Consider the following 23,329-nt stretch of genomic DNA (forward strand, 5'->3'; position numbering starts at 1 on the left):
AAATGGTGTTCTATAAAGAATCCCTCCTGAGATGCCAGTAACTCAGCCACAGTGTCTGGCTTAGGCCAGCTCTTATATGAGCGCCTCAAGTGAAAATGTTTGCAGGAGACAGAAGGATGGAGTTGCTGTGCTGGTCAGGAGTCTAAATCAGGAGGAGCTGCACTAAAGCCAGTGGAGGTAGTGAGGAAAAAGTAAAATGGTTGCTGCCTAAGACATCAAGAGTCCCTCCACTCTCCTCAGTGAGCTGTGGGACAGCATCCCTGTCCCAGCTTGGGATAAGTGAAAGCCAAGAAAACCTGCTACGTAAAAGCAGAGAGGCCCAGTTCTTCTGGAAGGCAAAAGCAGTTTCTGGCACGTTTTGGACATTTAAAACACTCTGGGACTTAGGTTTGGTAGAAGAAAACAGCTATACAACATCCCATTCAGCCCTGCTTCTGACTGGATACACATTTCCCGACAGACATGCTTTATTCCATCTATATTAATCTGTTTTGCCATGCTGCTGCCTGTGCTGGTCTACAAAAATGTGTTATCACCTGGATCCACAGCTTTGTGCTCTGTCTCATCTGTTCATTCCCCTCACTGTCCTGGAGGTATTTTATACCTCTCCCAGGAGCTGCAGCTGGGACACTATCACCTCTGGAAGGGTGCATGGGGGAGGAGGACCATCAAAGAGAGGCAGCAATGTTCAGTCAGTGTTGGTGGTGGAAATAAAATGAAGATAGCAGAAAAACAAAATCTATGTGAAGCCCAGGATTAAAATAAATAAATAAATAACAGAGTGGGAGGGTTCTATTCACCTTCTCCTTAAATCCAATTTAAATCACTCTCTACAGCCCTAATCTATATCCATAATTATATCATTTCGTACAACAAGCTTGTGAGAGGTCTTAAGAAATTTATGTAGATTAAAATTCATGGGTGCCATAGTACAGATTCCATATTATTAAGATTGATTAGGACAGCTGATGCTGTGATTAAAGAAGCCAGCGTTTACTGTTGTAATTAATTAGGTATTCAGACACAACAATAACTGCAATAACAGAAAGAATGTGCTGATCCGGCAGAAAACAGAGACTGATCCTGTGTTTTATAGTCTCATTTTGCTGTTTAGGGGCTGGACACCACTTAGTCAAAGACATGTTGTCCCACTATCACTTCCCCTACTTGTCAAAGGAACAATGAAGCCCAGACCATTTGCGTCCTTTGCTCTGTCCTGGTAGTTGGAAAATCCCTTTTAGTAGCATCTTCAGGTATTGTAGATATTTGTTTGAGACAACAAATGGGACTACTATGAAATTTATATAACTTATCCCTGGAAATAAAAACTGTTTCTGATTTTCCTAGTAGTTCCACCTCCCAGCCACATCCCTAATTGAGGACATGCTAAGATGGGTGCTGTGCAAACACACAGTTGGGGTAGTTTCTGGCCATGAAGAAATTCCAGTGGATGAAGCAAGAAAGGCACAGATGACTCAGAAATGCAGAAAGCTGAAGGTGGCTGGCCAAGGTGACAAACTAGTTCAACAGCAAACTCAGGACCAGACTCCCTTCCCTCTGCCTAAGGCCATAAACACATAAATCAAGGTCAGGTTTTAAAAGCTATTAAGGCACTTAACTCTGTCCTATTGGGGAGCTTAGTTTAAGTGATTTTTGAAAATAAAGCTCAAGGTCTTAACTTACTTAGGTGCTGCTGAAAACCTCAGCACAGAGCTGGATTTTTATTTACACTTTCTTCCAGAGCAGAGGAGAAAACACTTTGGCTCTGGAAAGGCTCCCACAACTGCCTTAAACAACCTCATTCATTATGGCTGCAGCATGATCGTTGGAAGTACATGGCATCATTAAAGTAGCTTAGACTACAATTGAAGATGGCAACTTGCTATTATGTTTTTAATGAGTGCATTCCTTCACTTATTTATTTTACTCATAAAGCGTGGTTTATGGCACATGGCAGATTGTTACAAATGGGTCAAATAAATGCTTCCTAGTCATAATGCTGTTTCAGGTGCTAACTGTTGCAGTTTTGGAACTGCTGATACAAAATATGAATGTGAATGCTCTCACCTGGAGATTTAGGATGGACAAATGCAGCACAGTCAAAGCCATAGAAAGTAACTTAGTCTCGGGGATGCTAAGCTAGGTACATTTCTAGGGCATGTTGTGTGTCTGGGCCAAGTGCTGTGGGTCCTGGTTTTCATCCTGTACCTTTTATGGGTGTAAGCAGGTCACTCTTTCTGTTCTCCTGTTTCACCTCCTTTTTAAACCCTTCTTGACTGACATCGTTCAGGACTTCACTGTCAGGGTGTGTACTGGGGTAGGGTAAGTCAGTGCTGTTCTCTGCATGCACAAAGGAAGCCCTGATCTTGCCAAATGTCACTGGATGGTGTCTGTTGTGATCAGGACTAGTTCTGTATCGGCTGGTCCAGAGCAGCAGCCTGCCCATTAGCAGCACCAATAGCTAACTGACAAGATAATAGGTAAGGCTGTCATATTAACACTACCGCAACTCCGCCCCTACAAAATTAGCTTGGGTAATGATAATAATTACAGATGGAGTTTGAATCTTCTCTCTGCTGGCAGTGGTTGAAATTGGTTACTGCCTGATAGCTCTTTGTTGAGCCAAGGAAAATGAATTGATGGTCTCGGTTCAGCTCCCAAGACATGAGCTTCTACAGCACAGGAATTCATCCATGGAGGACACCTTTTCTGCCAATCTCAAGGGTGGCTTGGAAACACCTGGGCATAAAGGCTTGGCTGCCCATTCGTACTGACAACTAGTCCTCACTGAGAGGTCTTGACCCCAAATAAGGTATGAAGTGGAGCTTGCCGTCTTGCTAGACATACAGAGTAACCAAAGGGGAGTGGGAGGACTTCTGCTCTGTCTGCAGAGAGTAAAGATATAGAGCTGGTCCTGTCAGTGGTAGGCAGGCAGAAACAGCACCACTGTGTGCTTGAGAACAGTAGATGAGGCAACACATCTATAATGTATTATGAGCAAACAAGGGAAATTTGCTTTTGTTTTCCTCAGCAACCTAAGGCCAGACTGAATGCAGTGCAGAGCTATGTGTGTCCTGGAAAGTATTTCCTATCTAGGGCTCCACAAAGCTGTCAGACCACTGGATCCATCCCTGGCTCTGGTCAAGCTGGATATCCCCTGTCTCAGGAGGAATAACTTTGTTTGGGAGCTACTGGAAACTATGGGGTATATTTCCTCTTCTTTCTAGGCGTATCACTGGGCAGAAGGCCACAGAGCAGTCATTACTCTCTTCTGGGTGCTCTGCTCTGTGCCTTCCTCCAGATCTCCCATTTTACTGATCCTTTGACAATGAATTCCTTCTCTCTCTTGTTCGCTGCCCTTTGCTCTCACCATTTTCTCATCTCTTCCTTGCTTTCTCTTCCCAAGGAGGCTTTATTTTTGGAGTGAGCATTTTATCCAGTCCCTCAAAGTGCAATCCAGTAGAGAAGGACCTGTTACTGGAGACCGGTGTGGTGATGGTGTGAGACACAACAGAAAATAGTGCAGATGTTGTCCACTTCTATTGTACATCATGCAGTGTTACAAGAAAGGCACTGGGCTCTAGATGTCTAAAAAGCTTTGGCAGAAGAGCAGAATTCCTGTTTCTATGGCTAATGTGGAAATGGCAAATGCTTTTGCACTGCTGCAAAGTGACTCACAAGATCGTGGCACACAGATGATGCTCTTTGTCTCGACTATATGTTGTGAGACATTGCCATCTTCAATAGCTCTGCAAACTGAAAGACTAAAGGGCAGGTATTAATAAACAAGAAGGCCAGCTCTCCAAAGGGACTCAGACTAGTGGAAGGGGAAACAGTTGCTCCTTTTTTATTCTGTCCATGACAAAATGCACTATGACGCATTAGGTATTGGCTGAGTTTGGGGAAGGTGAGAGCAAGACTTACAAAGAGTATGCCTGCAAGGAATGGTTTTCTAGTGCTACTGTGTGAATCCATAGCCTGGCAAGAGCCACAGAAGAAGTGAACTCCTCCAGGCACTAGGGTTGTGATCAGAGACCTGGTGAGTGGAGATCTGTGACCTACTCTTGCCTTTGCCTCAAAGTCATGGATAATTCAGTATTCTGACTCAAGAGATACCATGTGTGTCCCTACTTCAGACAAAGAGAATCTTTAAAAAAAGAGCATAAGGGAAGAGAGGAAAAAAACAGAACGAATCTACAGAGTAAATACAATCACATGATACAGACCTGTTTTTATAGTGTGAAGACTGTGGAGTTTTGGAGTCTTTTGGATGTAGCATCAAAAATATTATAGCTAGACACAATGGTGGATGTGTAAACAAAGTGCACAATTAATGGGATTTATTCAGGTCTGAATGATATTGATGTCATGACACTACAGATTTTGATTGTCCTATTTCGCTATTTTCAGGCAACAAAGAACATTTTGCTACAGGATATAATGTTGTGAACCCACATTGAGTCTTTTGTGGAGTGTGAAAGAACATTTGAAAGCAAAATTCAGGCTTTAAACAATATATGGCATGTCATAATCGTAGCAAGACTATAGTTATGTACAAAATACTGCGGCACTCTTGGCCACTTTCAGAATGAGAGATACACTATAAAAGAAAGTTGCTTGGAAGATGCTGACATTGGATGGTGACTGCCATGTTCTTTCCTTCTCTATGATGTTAGTGCAATTGCATGCTCAGCTTTTATATTTTATTTCTAGTCTTGCATTTAGAAACAGACATGCAGAACTACAGGACAGTGTCAGTAACAGATGCTACAGAGGAAAGTGCAAAAAATCCCATAATGAACAATGATGGAATAAGCTGCCCAGTGATGAAAATTTCTTTCTAACTCCAAGCAATTAGTGCCTGGCTTATATCATAAAGCATGAAGGTTTGCATCCTCTCTACATTTTTAACCAGTCTAATGTGACTGTGGATGTTCTCATTACCGATATAAATGTCTAATCTTTTTTTTTTTAATGCTTCTAAGCTCCAGGTTTCAATAAAGCCTGTGGCAAGGAGTAAAGTTTTGTAGAGTACATAAATACTCATGAGAAGGAAGAGAATAAGAAGGAGCAAACACATGATCCGTTGTACACCTAAACCACTACAAAGGGACTTATTTTTCAGGGTTTCCTTGTTAGTGGAGATAGGCAGAAGGAGAATGAGAGGTGAGGGTTTGCTCTGCAACTGTTCCCTCTACATCTCTGCTATAACTCAAGATGTCACTAAGTTACAGGGAAGCTGAGTACCAAGAAAGACCAATGTACTGTTGAAGACACGCTGAGATCAATCCAGACTTTGCACAAAGCAGATTATTTGGATATCAGCTTTACAAGCAGAAAGGAGCCTCTCTGCCTGCAATGAGGTGGAGCAAGGATGACTATCACCTTTCTGTGTGTTAGGCTGTTGGTGTTTGTGCAGGGAGTTACTGTGAATTGTTGGCTGAGATAGATAGTCTCTTGAAAACTAGTGAATCAGATTAAGGCCATTGACTTTTATATAATCAAAGATGAAATACCTAACTGAAAGCTTGCTTTGATTATGGGGAGTATCTGGAGTTAGTAACAAAACCTCAGGTCATGAAGATTCATCTAGAAAGATCATCTTTTCTCTGATATCTGCAGTAATGGCTCATGGAAATTTAGCTAAAAGGAGCTAGATAAACCAGCAAAAAGACATAGAAATGGATGACTAAACAGAGAGATGATAGACTTGCAAACAGGTAGATACTTAAATGGGTAGTTGAACAGATGGCTATATTTATATAACCTTAAAAACAAGATATATTATTGCTGTGGCAGCTGAGATCACTGGTCACACTAACAGCTCTCTCCAACGTTATGATGCTTCTGTTAAGGCTCCAAGATCTCACCATCCCTCTAAGCTGCTACAAATATGCATGCCTAACTTTAGCACAGTAAGCCTTTTGATTTCAATACCAATTAATGTTGAACTCGTGCCTAAATGTTTACAAGGTGGTGAAGTGGGAAATGAAAACTATTTTCTTCAATACTCATGACATTTCTGGTCTTTGCTACATTCACAGGTTGTTGGTTTGTTTTTTTTTTTTCCAGTGACATTGCCTGAGCAGTAACGGGATAAGACTTTTGTATTTCTGTTACGTGATATTTTTCCTTTTAGCTCATGAAGTCCCTTGTGGTATTGAATCTTCTGAGTTTTCAGAACTGGTTGAGATTGAAAGAATTTTTATCTTAGGGGTTTTGCGGCTTTTTTGGCTGGAGTGTTTGACTCAGTGTTTGATTTCCTAACAGACTAGATCAATCTATACATGCCCCAGGGTAAAATACTCCTTTGCCAGCTGGTGGCTAGGATCAATTAGTAACATTGACTTAAATTTTTATTGTTATGATTGTTATTATTACTATGTGTACAGCAATGGTAAGGACTGTCTCCCTAGCAAAAGTACAGCTTGGAGGAGAGGGCTATGTCTCTCAGGATGCTGAAAACATGTAGGTGCATATTAAAGACTTGTAACCCTCTGAATTCTTGGTAAATACAGCCTCAGCGTCCATGTATTTGTAAATACAAGTACAGAGGTAGGTATGTATCCTTTAAATTCCTTTGTTCATTCCTGACTTCCAGGGCTTGCAAAATCAACCCTTTTGAGCTAGTCACAGTCTGTGAATTCCAGCAGCAGTTCTCTAGTGGTGTGCTGCAACAGCGTGAAGCTATGCTATAGTTCTGTGGCTATTTTAAAGGAGCTTCAGTCTCCAGGACTGATATGGCAACAGGATTTGGATGCAGCAAGTGTTTTGGAGCCCAGAACCCACTGTTCGTGCACATGGTCTGGACACATGGAACAGTTTGGGTCAGCAGTGATGTGGACCCTCTGGACTCATCTTCTCAGAGCTGTACAGCTGCAGGGTAATTTCAGTAGGAAATAGCAATGGTGGATGCTGGGAGACGCTCACAAGCTCAACACAGCTACTTCAAGGTGAGTCAGGAGCAAGGCCCTTGGGAATACTGCTAGGAGATCTGCCAGAGTGAACAGGTCAGGCCTCAGATCAAATTTCAGCTAAAGTGAAAGATGCTGAGTGTCCTGCTGGTATTTGCCAGACAAGTCATCCAGCAGATGAGCACTCAAATTTTCAGCATAAAAATTTTCCACCTCCAGCATGCCCTTGATGTCTACCATCAAGATTTAAGTGTGTAATAGTTGTAAGATAACACACTGATGCTACAGCAAGCCTTGATGAGGTGAGGTATAACCCTTCAGAGGCGGCTTGTGCTAGGCTAAACCCATGGATATGGACTATCTCCCTAAGGCTGAAGGAGCAGGTTGTGGGCACAGCATTGGTTCGGCTTACCTGGGTAAGGGTGTATGCCATTAGCAAACACGGCTTCTGCAGCGGGCTGCCCATTAGCCTGCGGCGGGAGGCCGGTGAAACCATTCACCCCAATTGGAGATGGGATGCTAGGCACAGCTGGTGCAGTTATGCCAGGAGGCGTGCTTCCACCTGCAAGTGGGGAAGACACAAAATCAGAGCTGGTGAGTGCTGGAAGCAATAACTACTCAGAGAAAACTACTGACACAACAGCTACGACCACAACACAGAAATCTTACAATAGTTCAAGAAATGAAAAATCTCCCAAGCAGTCGTTGAAACAAAGGGATTACTTGCCATTGCTCTTCTATTTGGAAAGCACTTATGAAAGGCTTGCAGAGATTTCTTCAACAGAATGAAACTTCTGCTGGGTGATTGTGGTCTCTAGACTAGAACCACAGCTAACTTCAGGCAACAGAAGATTATAGAAATATCACCCTTCCTCCTCAACTTTCTCCCTGGAGTATTACTTGTTTGAATTGCTAAATAATCAGACATTTTTTCACTAGATATCATTTAGCATCAGAAGCAAATTCTCAGTCCCATCCTTCTAGAAGTTCCTCAGAGTTTCTCCTTGGAGAAGTCGGCTTTGTGGGCTTACCAATTTCTAGGACAACTCTGTCTCTACTCTCATAAATACACATTTCATCTACAACTCATTCTGAGTTTTCTTAGCACAGGAAAACCTTAAAAAGTTTGGCAAGCTGATTTGTAGCTTAAAAGCAGCCAGTGATATTTTTTTTTTTAAGTGTCACTTTTTGGCCCAAATTTGACTTTGTAGTGTTTTATCAGGGAACTCCCACTCAATGAGGGGAAAAATTTTGGCTAGATTTGCTTATTTCATGGAATCATAAGCCTGCTCTTATTCCCAGACATATCCTGTGATGCTACTATTTGAAAAGAACAATTTAGTCTTTATGTTTTGGGTGAGATACTGTCATCCACTTGTAGAGAATTCCTTAATTTCTGAAGGTGAATAAACTCTGTTACCTTGTTGTGTTCTATGTATGTTTAAAATGACTGGGCAGCTTGGTCTTCTTGCAAAGCATTCAGTATGTTTTGGGAGGCTGAAAATGAGTGTTTAATAAGTATGAAATAATATTTTTCTCTTGCCAGCTGTGGGTGGCAAGTAAAACTAATCTTTTTGTGTTAAGGTGTACTACTGATTGAAAACACCATTTTCTACAGTACCCTCTTTTTTTAAACTAATTGCAGAAATTTTCTTCACTAGAGTAGCGTTCCATGACATTAGTCCAATGAGACACTTCTATTGCCTGCTTAAATCTGTGTTGATGCTTTAAGAAATCCAATACAAATGCATAAGACATTTTATTAAGTTCTGATTTAGGTAGCCCAAAAAGTAGGCAATATTTCATCTCTTTTCTTATACCCTGAGCAGAGTAGCTGCTGCTTCCCCTTTGCTTATTTAAATGGTGTTGGCCTTTAAAAATGTCCTCTACGGAAGTGCAGGGTGCCAGTGGTGGCAACTGAAGTCCAAAGGCAATGCTCTTAGCATATGCCATCAGCTTGCAAATCACAAAGGCTAGTTAAAATTTCCGTTGCTTTTCTGAATCTCTCCTTTATTTGCATAGACAATGTAAGTAATTTTTTCTAAAATTGCAGCAAGGGATTTGTGCTTGCTATTTTGTGCACGTCTAAGGAGTTTAGGCATATTCATTGCAATTCTTTAATTTTCTTCTTATAAAGAACCACCCTGGAGAGGTCAGAGCTGCAGTTGGAGTAAAATTGGCATAATGCCACCACAGAGAACAAATGGTGATGATGCATGCCAGTTGTGGATTTCATCCTTGGTTTGAGATTTCTTGCTGCAGCTACACCAGTTGCAGATTTACAACATGGAGGGAGAGAGAAGACAAGAAAGGAATCCTAAATGAAATTTCACTTCTGGCGCTCCTGTGCAGTGACAGTCCCACTGCAGACACACTTTTCACCTTGATTATACCAATAATGGGAGAAATGTAAAACTTGAACCAAATTTCAGAGATGTCAATTTAATTGCCTTGCAATTATGGACTGTCGTGTGAGATAAATCTGACCCTTGATGGGGAACCGACAAAATGCTAGCAGACAACACTGTAAGTTTTTATGGTCTCAAAAACCCATAGGGACTCTCTAGAGCTCTCCATTGACTGAAGGCAAGCCAGGTGACTAGTTTAAACTATATGTGTAACGTTTTTATGGTTAAAGCCAGGAGAGATGGATCCTGTCTCTAGTCTATCAGATTTGTCTGGATTTAAAACTCTTAAAGGTCCCAGGACTCATGTGAACTCATAAGCCTGAATGAACTCATGGCCACATTCCAAGGAACCTACTCCCCTAGAGGCAGGATGCACAGAAAACTAGATGGATTAGGAGAACTGGAGATACCAGCAGAGAGGCACTGTGCTCAGCTTATACTTCCAAAGCCTGTAGGACTTCTGGGCTACCAGTGTCCTTTTTCTAGCACATTTTTTCTTTTGCTTAGGAGAGATCAAAACATTTCTCTTTTTTTAATGTTCCAAACACTTTTTCTAATGCCTGGTTTTCAGAGAACTTTGAAATGTTTCATTTTCATTCCAAGTCAGAACAAAGATATACTTCAATGACTGGGAATCCTGCTATGAAGCAAAATGATCATTTTCTATTTGGCTTTCTGAATGCTAACAAAAGCCAGCAGGAGAATTCATGTTAGGCTTCAGATATCTCCTGGCTACTCAGAAATCACTGTTAATGTTGTAGGCTTGCTTTCTCAGACGTTATGTGAAACATTTCTTATGCATCTTATCAAAAGCTTTGTGAGTGTTGTAGTAATACAAGGAGTCATTTCAAATTCTAAACATTTCACCCAAGGAATATTTGTCAATGGACATTTCCACAACCCATTACAGTGTTTTTTTCATGAAGGAAACTACCCATTCAAGGTTAGGTCTGCAATACTGTATAGTATATAGTGTGTAGTGTCAATGATTGCAAATATTTCATAAGGAGAGTGAAAAATCTGCCACCATAGAAGGAATCAAGGAATCATCTATATCAGCATCTTATATCCAATAATGACCAGTCACAGATGCCCTGGAAATCATGTAAAACCCATAAGCTTTCCACTCCTGTAAGAGCTTAACAGTCCCCAAAAGGCACTGGGCACATCAGAAGAGGAGCAGAACTTACACTGAAGGTTGACTGGGATGTTTTTCACATGCTGAGTATCATGGCAGGCCTAGAGTTTAGCTCTTGCACTGGTGTTTACACATCTATGTCCCAGAACTTGCTCATTCTCAAGACTTATATGCAAAAGATCTTGTGCTTTTCTGTGATGGTGCTATCACGAACCACTACCTGGATTGAGCCTCCAGGCCCTGAGAGCATTTGAATTCCAGGCAGTCTTTGTTTGACTCTCTCTGCTCCCACCAACACAAATCAAATCTAGCTAATGCAAATACGATAATCTTTCCAGCAGTGGGTTTAAAGGGTGCACATATAATTAAGCCACTTTTCTATTTGGATTTGCAGTAGCTCTATCGACTTATTGTTTATACATTTATCGTTGTGTAAACATGTTTTTCAAAATATGTGGTACAATATTTTTGAGTCAAGCACTTTTCCTTGTCTCTCTATAAGTTTGAGTGGAATGACATCTGTCTTTCTTTCTTTCCTTTTCTTCCCTTTCCTTTTTTTTTCTCCCCACTCATATTGTAATATAAACAAAGGAAGAGCTACATCTCTGCTCCAGTAGTTGCTGACATTGTTCCCAGTTGCTGATTGCAAAGAGATGTTAAGATGTGTGTGAATGGAAAGGTGTTCTTTGGCAGACAGGTTAGCAGAATTCAGTTCATTAGGAACAGCCTGCAAACCTGCACTGCTGTGGTGCCTTAAGTCCCTGCTTCAGCCATGAAGCATCTTCCCTGCCTGCTTCATCAGATGTCCCTTTCCTGCTTCAGGGCTGGTGCAGACCTTTCCATATTCAGCAATGAAGATGCTCCTTTCCTCTCTTATTGCTTTGCTCTGGAATCCCAGATCCTGCTCTGCCCCGTGAAGCCTGCACCACAGTTGGCTCGGGCATAGATCACTCCTCTCATGTCTCATGCCAAATCTTTGTCAAGCTGGTCCCCTCCAGGCCAGCTGGAGGCTTCAAGGTTCACACAAGGGTACTAGTATGTCATGTCTTTCTGAATACAGTCGTATTCCTATTGCCTTTTGTAGGAACAACCTACATCACACCAAAAACCCTTTTATTACGACTTGTCCCTTAGAAGCTGCCCACCGAAGGTGTACATTTTGGTCCTCTCCTCCCTCACCAGACCTAGTGGTACACTGCAAAGTTCTCAGAATTCTAATTCTGTTCCTCTCGTGATTTAGCCCCACTTTACCTGCCACCCTACTTGTCTGCTAATAGGCCATATGCCACTCTATGACTACTTTCCCTACCCGTTCCTTGACCAAATGATTTCTTGTGCTTCAAAATCCAGGAAAGCCAGTGCTGTTTCCACCTCAGATACACTGAGGTGGAATCATGGAATCATATAATAATTTGGGCTAGAAGGGACCTTTAAAGGTCACCTGATCCAGCTCCCCGGGAGTGAGTAGAGGCTTCTTCACCTCCCCTGACCTGCTGGCCATACTTCTTTTGATGCAGCCCAGGATATAGTTGGCTTTCTGGGTTGCAAGCAGACATTGTTGACTCATGTACATCTTTTCATCCACAAGTACCAGATATTGAAGGTTGCCCAACCCGGGTGCAGGACTTTTCACTTGGCCTTGTTAAAACTCATGAGGTTCACATGGGCCCATTTCTCAAGCTTGTCCAAGACCCTCTGGATGGCATCCTGTCCATCAAACATGTCAACTGCACCAGCTTTGTGTCATCTGCAAACTTGCTGAGAGCACGCTTGGTCCTACAGTCTATGTTACTGATGAAGATATCAAACAATACTGGTCCCACTACAGAATCCTGTGAAACACTGCTTGTCACTGACCTCCATCGGGAGATTTTGCCCTTACAACTATTTCATAACACAGAAGCTGACGCCCAGCTGTCCTCAGCCCTGGCTGATGTGGTAACAGCCTTTCTCTGCCCCCTTTCCTTCTCCCAGAGGACAAAAAGCTGTAGCTCACTCCAATCCTCAGTTCTGGTGGCCTTCACCAGCAAGACCAATGTTTTAGTAAAACACCTGAGGTTGAACTCATCATCTAACATGTCCTGCCCGGTGTTCTCTGGGATCTAGCCAGATTTTCCTTCCCTTGACCCTCTCCACCCGCTGGTCCCTTACCTGAGGTTGGTGTCATGGGTGCGGCTGCCAGCCCGTTCATGTTCAGAGCCGCCATCTGTTGCATCTGGGCTGCGGCAAAGGCTGCCATGGGGTTCAGGTAACCACCCTGCGCCACCGACGCCATGATCGCGGCTTGCTGCTGCATCAGCTGGAACAAAGAGAGCAGGGAAAAAATATCATGCGGTCACTAGCAGGGCAGCCCGCAGCACTGACACCAGGATGGGGCCCTGGTGAGGGTGGGAAGCATCAGGTCAGCCTACCATGCCTGTGGTAGCCCTTACCCTTGGCCTTCCTTCTTGTTTTAGGGGCTGAAAGTAAAGTGCATGCATCTTTTGGGTCTTTATAGTCCCCACTCTCACAATATGTTCCCATGTGTGGTGCCCTCCCATGAGCTGGAATCAGCCCTCTGACTCCCTGGCTGTTTCCTGACGACAAAGGTAGAAAAAGGACTTTATATGTTCCTAAGCAGAGAGGTTTCATGGCTGATGGTGCTTATAGCAAAGATCTGGGGAAGCACTACTGGCTGCTGATGGGGACCAGCGTATGTGGAACAGTAGGGAAAGAGGATCCCCTCTCCAGAGCAGCAAGCTTAGCTAGTTCTTTGGTCATAACCTGATTTTGTTTAATCTGTCAGTGACAAAAATTAGTTTTTCTTATGTTGCTGGGAGGCTTCTGGTAGGCATTGAGAAAAACCATGGCCAAATCTTCTAATCAGATTACAGCACTACTTCTAACAGAACCAAACTGAGACTCCTGGAAGGGCTATACAAGAGAAGAGAGCTCCTCTGCTTTAGCAAGATTAATTCTATGTAGGGGAAAACTCCCTTCCTTGTGGTTTTGATTTAGGATGACTTCCATAATTTTATTTTTTTCTCCAAGAAGTAATCAAAAAGTTTCTTCTTTTACGGCATGTACAAAAGACAGAAGGGAAGAACCTGGGTTATATTTTCAGGCATTTGGAGGTAAAAATTTTGGAGCAGATGGATGGTGAATGGTTATGCATGCTTGAAGTCCTTCATACGTTAAAACCAGACTTTGCTATTATCAAACTTTGCTATCATTATTTCACACTCTGAAGCTAGCACACAGTTGTTGCAGTTCCTGTGTTCATGTATGGCTGCAGTGGGCTTGTAAAATGCTCCTGATGTGAAGGAGAAGGCAGCTTGGACGAAGCTGCCTCTTGTTGCCTTCCCTGGAGCTGTACAAAGAACCAGATGGGGTATGCCTTAGTTCATACCTGACCCCTGACAGTGACCCATAGTGGATGATTAGAGAAAGTTTGGGAGAAAGAGGATGAGCAGAGAGTGAAATCTCATTCTCTTAATTCCCAGCCTTTGGTAATGCATGATTTCATGATAATAGTGGAGAAGGAATCTCTTTTTCTGTAGTGATTTTAGGAGTGACCTGAGTCTTTGCTGTCTCCAGAACTGGAGTACTTCTGTTTTGCTGCTCTCTGTCATTTTACTCTCTCTTCCACTGGGAAATCACCTTCTGATGTTGTTGTTCAAGCCCACAAGACATGATTCTCAGCATTAAGCAGACCTCAAAAGTCATGACAAGGAACAGACTGCTCCCTGCTGTTTGGTTTAATATTGAAATATTGGCTAAATTATCTGTTCATACCCACACACACCAAAACAAATCCTTGAAATCTCTGCTCTCGTTCAAATGCTGTGAAGTGATCAAAGTAAGGGTTGCTGTGCCACTGACCTGTAGTATAACTGTGAGCAAGTTGTGTAAACTTGCCTTGATTTCTCCAGCAATACAATGGGACATAGGATACCGGCTTTCCCATGAAGGAGTGCCCTCAGATCTACAGATAAAAAGTGCTGTACTAGAGCTGAGTACTATTATATTTTGTAGCCTAATGCAAATTGGTGGCAATGTACTGGCTATCCTTTTGATTATTAATTACCTTTTTTTATTATACGCTGAATAAAACACTTTCACATTTTAATTAGTGATATCCTGTTCTTTGTAATCACTGATGGAGTGATTAGGCAATCTTCTCTATTATAACATAATGCTCATCCCCTTTAAGGACTACATTTGTTTCTAGGAATTGTTTGAGTTTATTCTCCAGAGAAGGCACTGGACAGGTGATTTTAGTAAGTACGCTGATGAAGTGATGAGGAAGGGGGAATCCATTCATCTTTAACACTGGATTAACTCCAGCTCTGAGTATGCTGACCCATATCTCTTTTTCTGTGCTGGGTATTTTCACCTGGAGAGAGCTGAGGATATAACTGGCCAGCTGCTGAAAGGATGGTGAAGATCTGTGCTTATGGGATCTGTTTAGTGCTGCTGATTAAAGCAGCGTCTCTCTGAGATGAGTACACTTGCAAGTGATGGGGACAATGCCAGTCTGGCCTTTTCTCTCTGTTTCTCCAAAGCTGAACAAAACTGTATGAACAAACCTACTCCAAAACACAGAGTGACATATGGCTGGTCGTATGCGTGCCATGGTCAGTCTGGCTGGCAGACAACATACTGCTGATTGTACCACAGACCTTGTAGGGCAGGCAGGGTACTACGCTTTTGGCATTTCCCACTGTCAGATTCAGCAAACTAAATACAGATGGGGTTTCCTCTGAGCTGGTCACCTGTAACAATGTACATAATAAGAGGCAGAGGAGTCTAGGCCAAGATTCATCTCTCCCTTCTGTACCTGAACACCTCCAGGCAGATGAATTGCGGCTTTGTTTCTCACTGTTGACTGTATGTAGAGCCCCAGCTGACCAGTTCAGCTGCATGCACCAACACAGACAAATTTAACCATTTCCACCCCTCAGTCTTCACCGACAACTGCTCACCCCTCCTGGGTCAATGGACAGCAAGATGCTGACCAGGGGGGTAAAACCTCTCCCACTGTAGAGGAGGATCAGATTCGTGACCACCTGAGGAACCTGAACACAGATAAGTCTATGAGAGCCAGAGTCCTGAGGGAACTGGCTGATATGGTTGCCAAGCCACTCTCCATGATATCTGGAAAGTCACGGCAGTCAGAAGTCCCTGGTGACTGGAAGAAGAGCAACATTGTGCTCATTTTTGAAAAGGGTAGAAAACACGACCCTGAGAACTACTGACCTGTCAGCCTCCCCTCTCAGCCTCAGGAGATCGTGGAAGAGAACCTTCTAGATACTATGCTAAAGCATATGTAGGTGTTCCTCCTGGTTTGCAAATAGTGTAACATGAGTATGAACTCAGAGGGCTTATAAATTTGCACAGGAAGATGCACGTTTGTAGTATATACCTTGGCTACATACATGCTCCTTCTTGCAGTGTATTGTCCTTCATACAATTCTGTCAGAGACATTCAGAAATAAGAAGATATTTTCTCTCTTATTATTAGAAGAACAAAATGTTCCTAATCTGCTAATTAGTGCTGAGAGTGCAGGGTTTACAGCCTAAAGCCTGGTGGGTTTCAGTAAAATAGTCACTTAAAAGTGGCCACATAGACTGAATTAGGAGCTTAAGGACCAAAGAAGTTAAATTCAACTTAAAAAGCTGATGCAGGAAAAACAAGGCCCTAACCTGAGATTTGGGAAACTAGGATTGGTTACTTCTTCTACAGCCGGCATCCTATAGGGAGTGGCCACCCCATTTCCCTTATGCTCAGTGCTCTGAGGATACCCAAGATGTCCTGGACACCTGGAAATCCTCCTGGCATGGTGAAATGAGCTGGAGCCTTGTATCTCATGACCTAGAGGATGTACACATTACTGCAGCCATCAGGGCCAGCCCGAGGGGTAAACCAGGATCTCCCCCAGAGCTGGAAGAAGTATAGCATCGCATACCAGAACACAGCCATGAACCTCAGCTAAATGTCTTTAATTCCTTGGCTAGACAGAAGACCTCAGCCATGTCTCAGCCACATCTGGACTTCACAGCCCTTGGCAACACTCCTGCCACCTTTATGCTGTAACGTTCTATTTACACCCTTCCCTCTCTGGTTGGAGGTGCTATGGGGTCAGTAACAAAACGGAAGGGGAAGGGGCCCTTTCCAGCTGCTGATGGCCAGACTGGTTGAGTGCAGCCGCATTGAGGGGGTGGGAGGATGGGAGCTCAGTCACCTTGAAAGAGGCTGATGGCATAGACCTACCTCCTTCCCCCCAGGATGGCTCCAGGGAAATTTACAAAAGAAGGGCATGTACCATAAGGATAACCACTCTTCCTCGCAAAATCTCTGGGGTATTCTCAAGTGAGCTCAAATAAAAGTCACCCCACGCCTTCCACAGCTCCCCTTGAAGACAAATGTCCCATCTACTCACCTTTCACTTTGAAAGGGGCCCAGTGTATGGTCCCAGTTAATAAAGCTGTAGAAAGTGAGGCAGTGACCCCACCAGAGGCAAATCAATACCAGCAGGGCCCCTGGGTATTGTGTACTTTAAAATATGCCATTTGAAATGCAGATTTTCCCTGCCTAGGTTGGGGCCACAGAGCACTAATCAGAAAGGCAGGAGCCTTATTATATCAGTCTGATCCAAGGGGACAGAGAGGAGCTTTTCCCTTCCTCAGTTGAAAGGACGTATTTCCTTTTGCTTCTCTTACTTTCTTGGCATAATCTTTGCCTCAGCGTTTAGAGATTTTTCCCATCCAATTTTATAGATTTATTCCCTCTTTCCTCCAACTTGGCCTTTACTATTGCTCAAATATTTATCTTCTGTGGAGACCAGGAAATGCTACCAAAATGGTTAATGCCCATGGGCTGCACCTCAAGAACTGTGAGACTGCAGTCCCCACACATGCAGTCCCCCATCAAGCCCCATACCTGGGCTTAAGAACCAATGAGGCAGTTGGAGAGGCACTGGTAAGGCCATCCAAGGTGTGGGGAGGGGTAATGATGCCTGGTCAACAGAGAGAGATGGTAGGATCTGTCTCTCACACCTTTTTGCTACCTCAAATATAGCCAAGTCTGTCATCAATGGATGGATAGGCACCAGAACAAGATTATCCATCCTGTCCCAGCATAGGAGATTGAGATAAAAAGCAGCAAAGGACACAGTTTTGCATCACAGGTGCACCAAAGCAGGAGCTTTCCAAAGCACGTTTCTCACTCCACATCTTGCTACTACCTTTGCATCAGAAAAGATGCATACCTGATGCTACCAGGGACCAGGACAGGAACAACATATAAAAAAGCATTAAACACACAACACAAAATCACAGTTCTTTTTCCTGGTTTTCCTTCCCAAAGCAGTTCTCTGTGCGGTAACTGTCAGTCTAGTGGCACAGAGTGAGAACACGTGGCCAGAGATGGGGCTGGGATTGGGATGGCCGCCTCTGTCTTCAAGTGACTATCAGACAAAAAGTGCACTCAGCAAGACAAAATATTATTCTTTTCTTGCAGGAGAAAACAGGTGCGTGGAGAGCTAAAGTGACTTATTTAAGGCCAAAACCTTCTGCTAGAAACAGGACAAGAATGCTACTGCCTGCTTCCCCCTGCCTGCCCCACACCGCTGCGTCCCCCCCAGAGAAATACATGTGAAACTAAACAGGAGAGAAAAGATTTCTTTTTGATGTACTTCTTTTGAAATGACATGATCATTGCCCTTGGAGAAGGCTTACTCTGAACAATCTGATGACCTTCTCATTTTTTTCAGTGTTGTGTTCTATCCTTGTCTCTACCCCACATGATGTTTTGTTTGAATTTTCATATTCTTCATTCAGTAATAATAATAAATGTAATAACAACATCCCATGCTTCCTGCCTCTAACAATCTATACAAACACTTAGCTAATTAATCCTCATGGCATTCCTGTGATAGAAAGAAGTAAGTAAAGTGATCAATCAAGCAGTAAGAGGACTCATATTTGGGAAAATCACAGAATTGACAAATTCACGTCTGTTTTACCTAACTGGCTATTGGGAAAAAAATATCCCAAGCCTTCAAACAAAGAGAAGATATTCTATTAAAAAAAAAATCAGAAAAGTCTTTCAGACATTTTTAATGCCTTCTTGGAAAGAGAAATTTCTGCTTAAAAATAACATTTAGATTTAATTTAGACTAAAAAAAAACAAATGTGCAACATCTGGATTCATATATTATAGTATCTTTCTGGAGCTTGATACACAATAGTTTTGATTTCTAGGTTCCTGAGAACTGTGGAAAAAGTCCACATCCTAAAAAAAAAAAAAAAGTATGTAAAGCCCAAATGTGAGTGTTCATTATTTCTGAATTACCAGGGAGCTGACAATCAGAAATATGATATTATCCCTGCTACAATGTATTATGGCTTTGAAATAGCTTCCTCTTCTGGAATCGATCAGAACAAGTGATTTGCATAACAGGTAGTATTTGTCAAATATACTCTACCATATTGGTCATTTAAACATAATATCTATTATATGCAGCATATAGTCAGTAAATTTTCCCTGATTTCATAGTGTTAGCTGTATTTTTTAAGTATATTTCAAAAATAACTTCACAGTATGAATTGAATAAATATTGGAGGAGCCGATCCTTCCCTTCAGCACTACTTCAGATCAGTTAGCAGAAGTGTCCTTTCATCTCCACAGGAGCTGGGACAGGGAGACCGAAGGGGGTACCTAGGCTTTTGTGGCCAACACAGTAGTCACTTCTGCTCTGACTTTCCAAGGTGACCACTTATGACAAGGACTGAGCACTGTGCTGTGCTGGATGTTCCCGTATTTGTTGAGGTTTTTGTCTCAGTACAGGAGCTGCAGCCATTTATACTTTTTCAGAATGAAGGGAGCTGGATTTACTGATGGGAAAAGACTTGCTCCAGGCCAGAGAGCAAATGTTACCATTGCCCATGTTGGCCCAGTCCCCATCTGTCTGTTTTGACTCAATAACTGTATGCATGCCCCCTGCTGCAGGATGAAGTCAGTCCCATGGCTGAAATTTGGCCAAGAGACTGTGGCTAACATTCCCACCTCATTTTTTATGCAAACTTGATTTATGACTTTGATCTCATTTTAAATAATTTAAAAACTAAATAATTTGAACCGTATCTGTCACTTTCCGAGTCTCCTCCCTTTGTTCTTTCTTTCATTTTCTGTATTTTACCATCTTCCCAACTGTTTCATTTCTGTACGCATTTCCTTTTCTGCATGGTAGGACAGCAGAGACATAAGACAGCCACTAACTACTTGCTCCTTCCTTCGTAGAAAGAAGATCTGCAGGAACTTTTGCCACTGTTGCATAATTAGACTGTACTATCAGGACTATACTATCACTGTTCATAGTCTGGTTTGATTTTTACTGCTTATGATTTTGGACTTGGCCACTCCACCACTGACCAGGGACTACGAAGGTGTGCTGCGCTGCTCTGAGCCCGAGTGTGTGCCTGCAGGTTTGTTCTTGACTGGCACCAAATCAAAAGTAGTGCCATGAAGCATCAGTCTCTTTCTCTCCAGGCTCAGTTCAGATCTATACCTGAAGCTGTCCTTGACTGAGACTACAGAAACAGCTATCGACACCCAACCAGTGTAGATCCGCAGTAACCTGACAACAAAAAGGGCTAGTGTCTATACATGTGTGAACTAAAATAAATAATTGCTCCATAAAACGTGAAGTTAAATGAGTACGAGAAGATGTTGCTGAAAAGAAAAAAAAAATAATCAAAACAAAAAACCCTGAAACAAATTAGTATAGGGGCTCTGGGAGCTTTAGGGAGATATGACTTGCCTTGAGCTGCATACAAAAGAGGTGAAGTGGGTCTGATGTGACTTTCTCTGTCACTGAAACAGCACACAGAATTAGTGCCAAGCTTTGTCTGGTCTGCTTGCAGGTGACACATGAGGAGGAGAGACAAAAACCACACACAGAGGTGAACACCCTTTGCTTCCTGATTTTTCTAACTCTGGATCTGAGGTCATATGGCTTCTGAACTGAAGGACTAGTTACTTAGCCAATATAAGGCTGTTGTTGCTATCAGGGTTAAAGTTGCTTAAAGTGAGTTCAAGTGGCTTGGCAGTGAGCAGCAGCAGAGAGTGAACTGTGACATGGCTGTTTGCTGAGCTGCAAAGGAGGTAACTGAAAGAGGAGCTAGGGCCCAAAGCAGTCCTACTGGCAACACTAATTTCTATCAGTCAAATACTGACGGACTGACACCCTCATTGCCACTCAGTAGTGCTGCTCGGTTTGCAAATCCAGGGCTACCTATTAATCTCTCAATCGGCGGCAGCACCATGTGGGTTTCTGCTGCATTGGCCACCTTGATGCATGGAGACCTTTTGAGGGGATGTGACGCCTCTCTAGGGCAGATTCAACAGCCTCCTTCGTGTTCTTGTCGACGGACCATTAGAAATTACTGATCAACCAGCTTTCGTGGGATTGCTTGGGAACTCTTATACAAAGACATCGATCAAGCATGAATTGTTGCGATATAGCTGGCAGGACAGGATTCAAGAGCCTAGGGTCTCGTGTTAGTCCGGGCTTTATTGCTAAGCACTGAGGCGGTCCTTAGACCTGTTCCCATCATATTGCTATGTGAAAACCCATGGATAGACAGCACAAGAGAGAGCCATGTCCCTGAGGGAGAAAGGAAGATAAATAAGTCTGATCATCAGCTTTATTTGTACATGCGAAAACGAGACCAGAGGGTCAAACCATTACCCAAGGTCACATGAGTTGCTGGTGGCAGTGGCATCAGCTGTCACTGCTGTCCAGCTCTTGTGGTTTTTGCTGTTTCACCTTCCCTCCTCTTGACTTGCCTTAGCTCTTCAGCTTCAGTTTGGGTTGAGTAAAACTACCCCCCCTTTCCCTCTCCCCCTGTTGATCCTTCCATCTCCTGCTGGCATTTGCAAGGTGCCAATCACCCTGATATCTAAGAGCCAGCAGTCCAAGGTGGATTAATCGGACCAAGGGAACATCACAGTGCCTCAGTGCTCCCTTCCTTCCCTTTTCTGCGAAGCTCTGAGATGAAGCAGATAGGGAGAGACACAGATAGGGAGGCTGATTGAGACACAGCATCTGAGCACGCTCTGAGTGCACAGGCGCCACATGGAAATGTGATCCCGTTGTTTAGACAGCTCCGAAGCCTCCAGGGCAATTGGTGTCACCAGCTTGTCATATCCAATGGGTCAAAATGTAAAACTTATTCTTTCCCCTTATTAGCATATTCACCAGAAAAAAAGAAAGATGGTGGGTCCAAATCTGCTTTCACAGAAATCAATAAGAAAAATATTCATTGATTTCAAGTGGGGTGGGAGCAGACCCAGGAATTGTTTTTACTCTTTCTTCTGAGATAAATCCTCACTCAGACATCTACTGTCTTGATATCCTGTATTATCTGCTCAGAAATAGATGGAGGGAACTTTTGTAAGTGCAAAGGGGCAGACCTCATCCTATTTTGTATCAGTATATACCTGGGGCAACTGACATTTCATATCATGACATTTAGAAGAATTACTCTGGATTAAAAAAGATGTAAGAAGAGTTTTTGGTCCAGAGCATCAGGAGGGTGGTGTCTTCACCGCCCCTCCAGCTGCCTGATCAATACCTGCAGCATAACTCTGGAACCACACCTCCCGCCTGATAACCTCTGCAGATGTTTGTCCCCAGCTGCCCATGGCCTGCCTCCTGTTATTCCTCCAGTACATGGGGGCACAGATGCTGCATCCCCTTGCCAGGATGCTGGCCACTGGCCTGGGCTCAGCTGTGATTTACAGTCTCTTTTCCCCTTTCTGCAGCCTTCCCCAGCCAAGAGGACAATCAAACATGACCAGAGTGGGGAGGGCACAACTCCTCTCTTGCTTGAAGAGGGGAGCAGAGAATGAAAGAAAAGAGAAAGATTCTCTTTGATTGAGAATAACAATGAATAGGGGGAAATGGAATTTGTATAGCAGGGAGGAAAAAAATCCTAAACCTAGTTCAGAACAGGAAAAGGGGTTACATCTTGACTGTACATGGCTGGTGTAAAGGGCAGGTTGGTTTGTGCCAAGTGCCCAGTATGGCACATAGGCACTCACTGATTGATAGAAATTTCTAGGCCCTCAAGATAAAAAAAATCATGGGGATGTGACTGGGGTCCGCAGTGTCAATGTATGAGAAGGAAATAGGCAGGAAAAGAAAAGTATGGGTATACTGGAATGTGATTCATGGGGTGGCCCTCTACCTAAAATATTCAGTCTCTCTCATTCAGAAGATGCTGTTCTGGAAAATGGGATTAACAATACTTCCTTCCTGCACACAAAACCAGCACAGAGTACAAGACGGTCCACTTTTTACCACCAGATGGATGAAACACTGTCAGTGCCTGCAAATGTTCCTGTTTCATCTTCTCCCAAGAAGGCAGCCAAAGTCTCCCAGCAGTATTGTGTCTGCCTGCAGCAGGGCTCACCTCTACTTGCCTCGGAAATATCTTGCAGAGACCAGGGTACCTGAATCTGGTCTTGTTTTGCAGGTCCTTGTAACCTAAGGGAAGGTAGTTATCCTAAAGGCATTCATTTCAGGGCTTCATAAGGAACCCAGCTTCCAGTACGGTCACATTTTCTCAAGGATCTAGGGTCCAAGGTAGATATCTAAGTAGGATACCTGAAGTTATACAGTGTCACACTGCTTTAAATAATTGTTATGCTTTCCCACTGTGCTTAAATCATACTGGTTTGTGGTTGTATGTCTGCATATGTCTGCTTGTCCCTTTTAGTATTAATTAGAATGCTTTCATGAACCTAAAATCTTTTCTACCAACAACTGCCATTTTAGCTAGTGACCATTTCAAGGACACCCATAATGAGGCATGGGGTAGCA

The 23,329-nt window shown here is 43.1% G+C and overlaps 1 protein-coding gene across 11 annotated transcripts in view; it reads right to left on the reverse strand.

Moving 5' to 3' along the window:
* Positions 1-23,329, reverse strand: part of CELF4 (CUGBP Elav-like family member 4) — a 709,115-nt gene that overhangs the window by 60,036 nt on the left and 625,750 nt on the right. For all 11 annotated transcript variants that reach the window (XR_008447745.1, XR_008447744.1, XM_054054196.1 and 8 more), the window contains exons 7-8: positions 12,612-12,759; positions 7,327-7,476 (exon numbers count right to left, since the gene is read on the reverse strand). Coding sequence is in view for 9 of the 11 variants with exons in the window: in XM_054054196.1 (XP_053910171.1) it covers positions 7,327-7,476; positions 12,612-12,759 (298 nt within the window). In the remaining 2 variants the exon portion in view is untranslated. The remainder of the gene's footprint in view (positions 1-7,326; positions 7,477-12,611; positions 12,760-23,329) is intronic.

The sequence above is a fragment of the Cuculus canorus genome, chromosome Z (assembly GCF_017976375.1).
Source record: "Cuculus canorus isolate bCucCan1 chromosome Z, bCucCan1.pri, whole genome shotgun sequence".
NCBI lineage: Eukaryota > Metazoa > Chordata > Aves > Cuculiformes > Cuculidae > Cuculus > Cuculus canorus.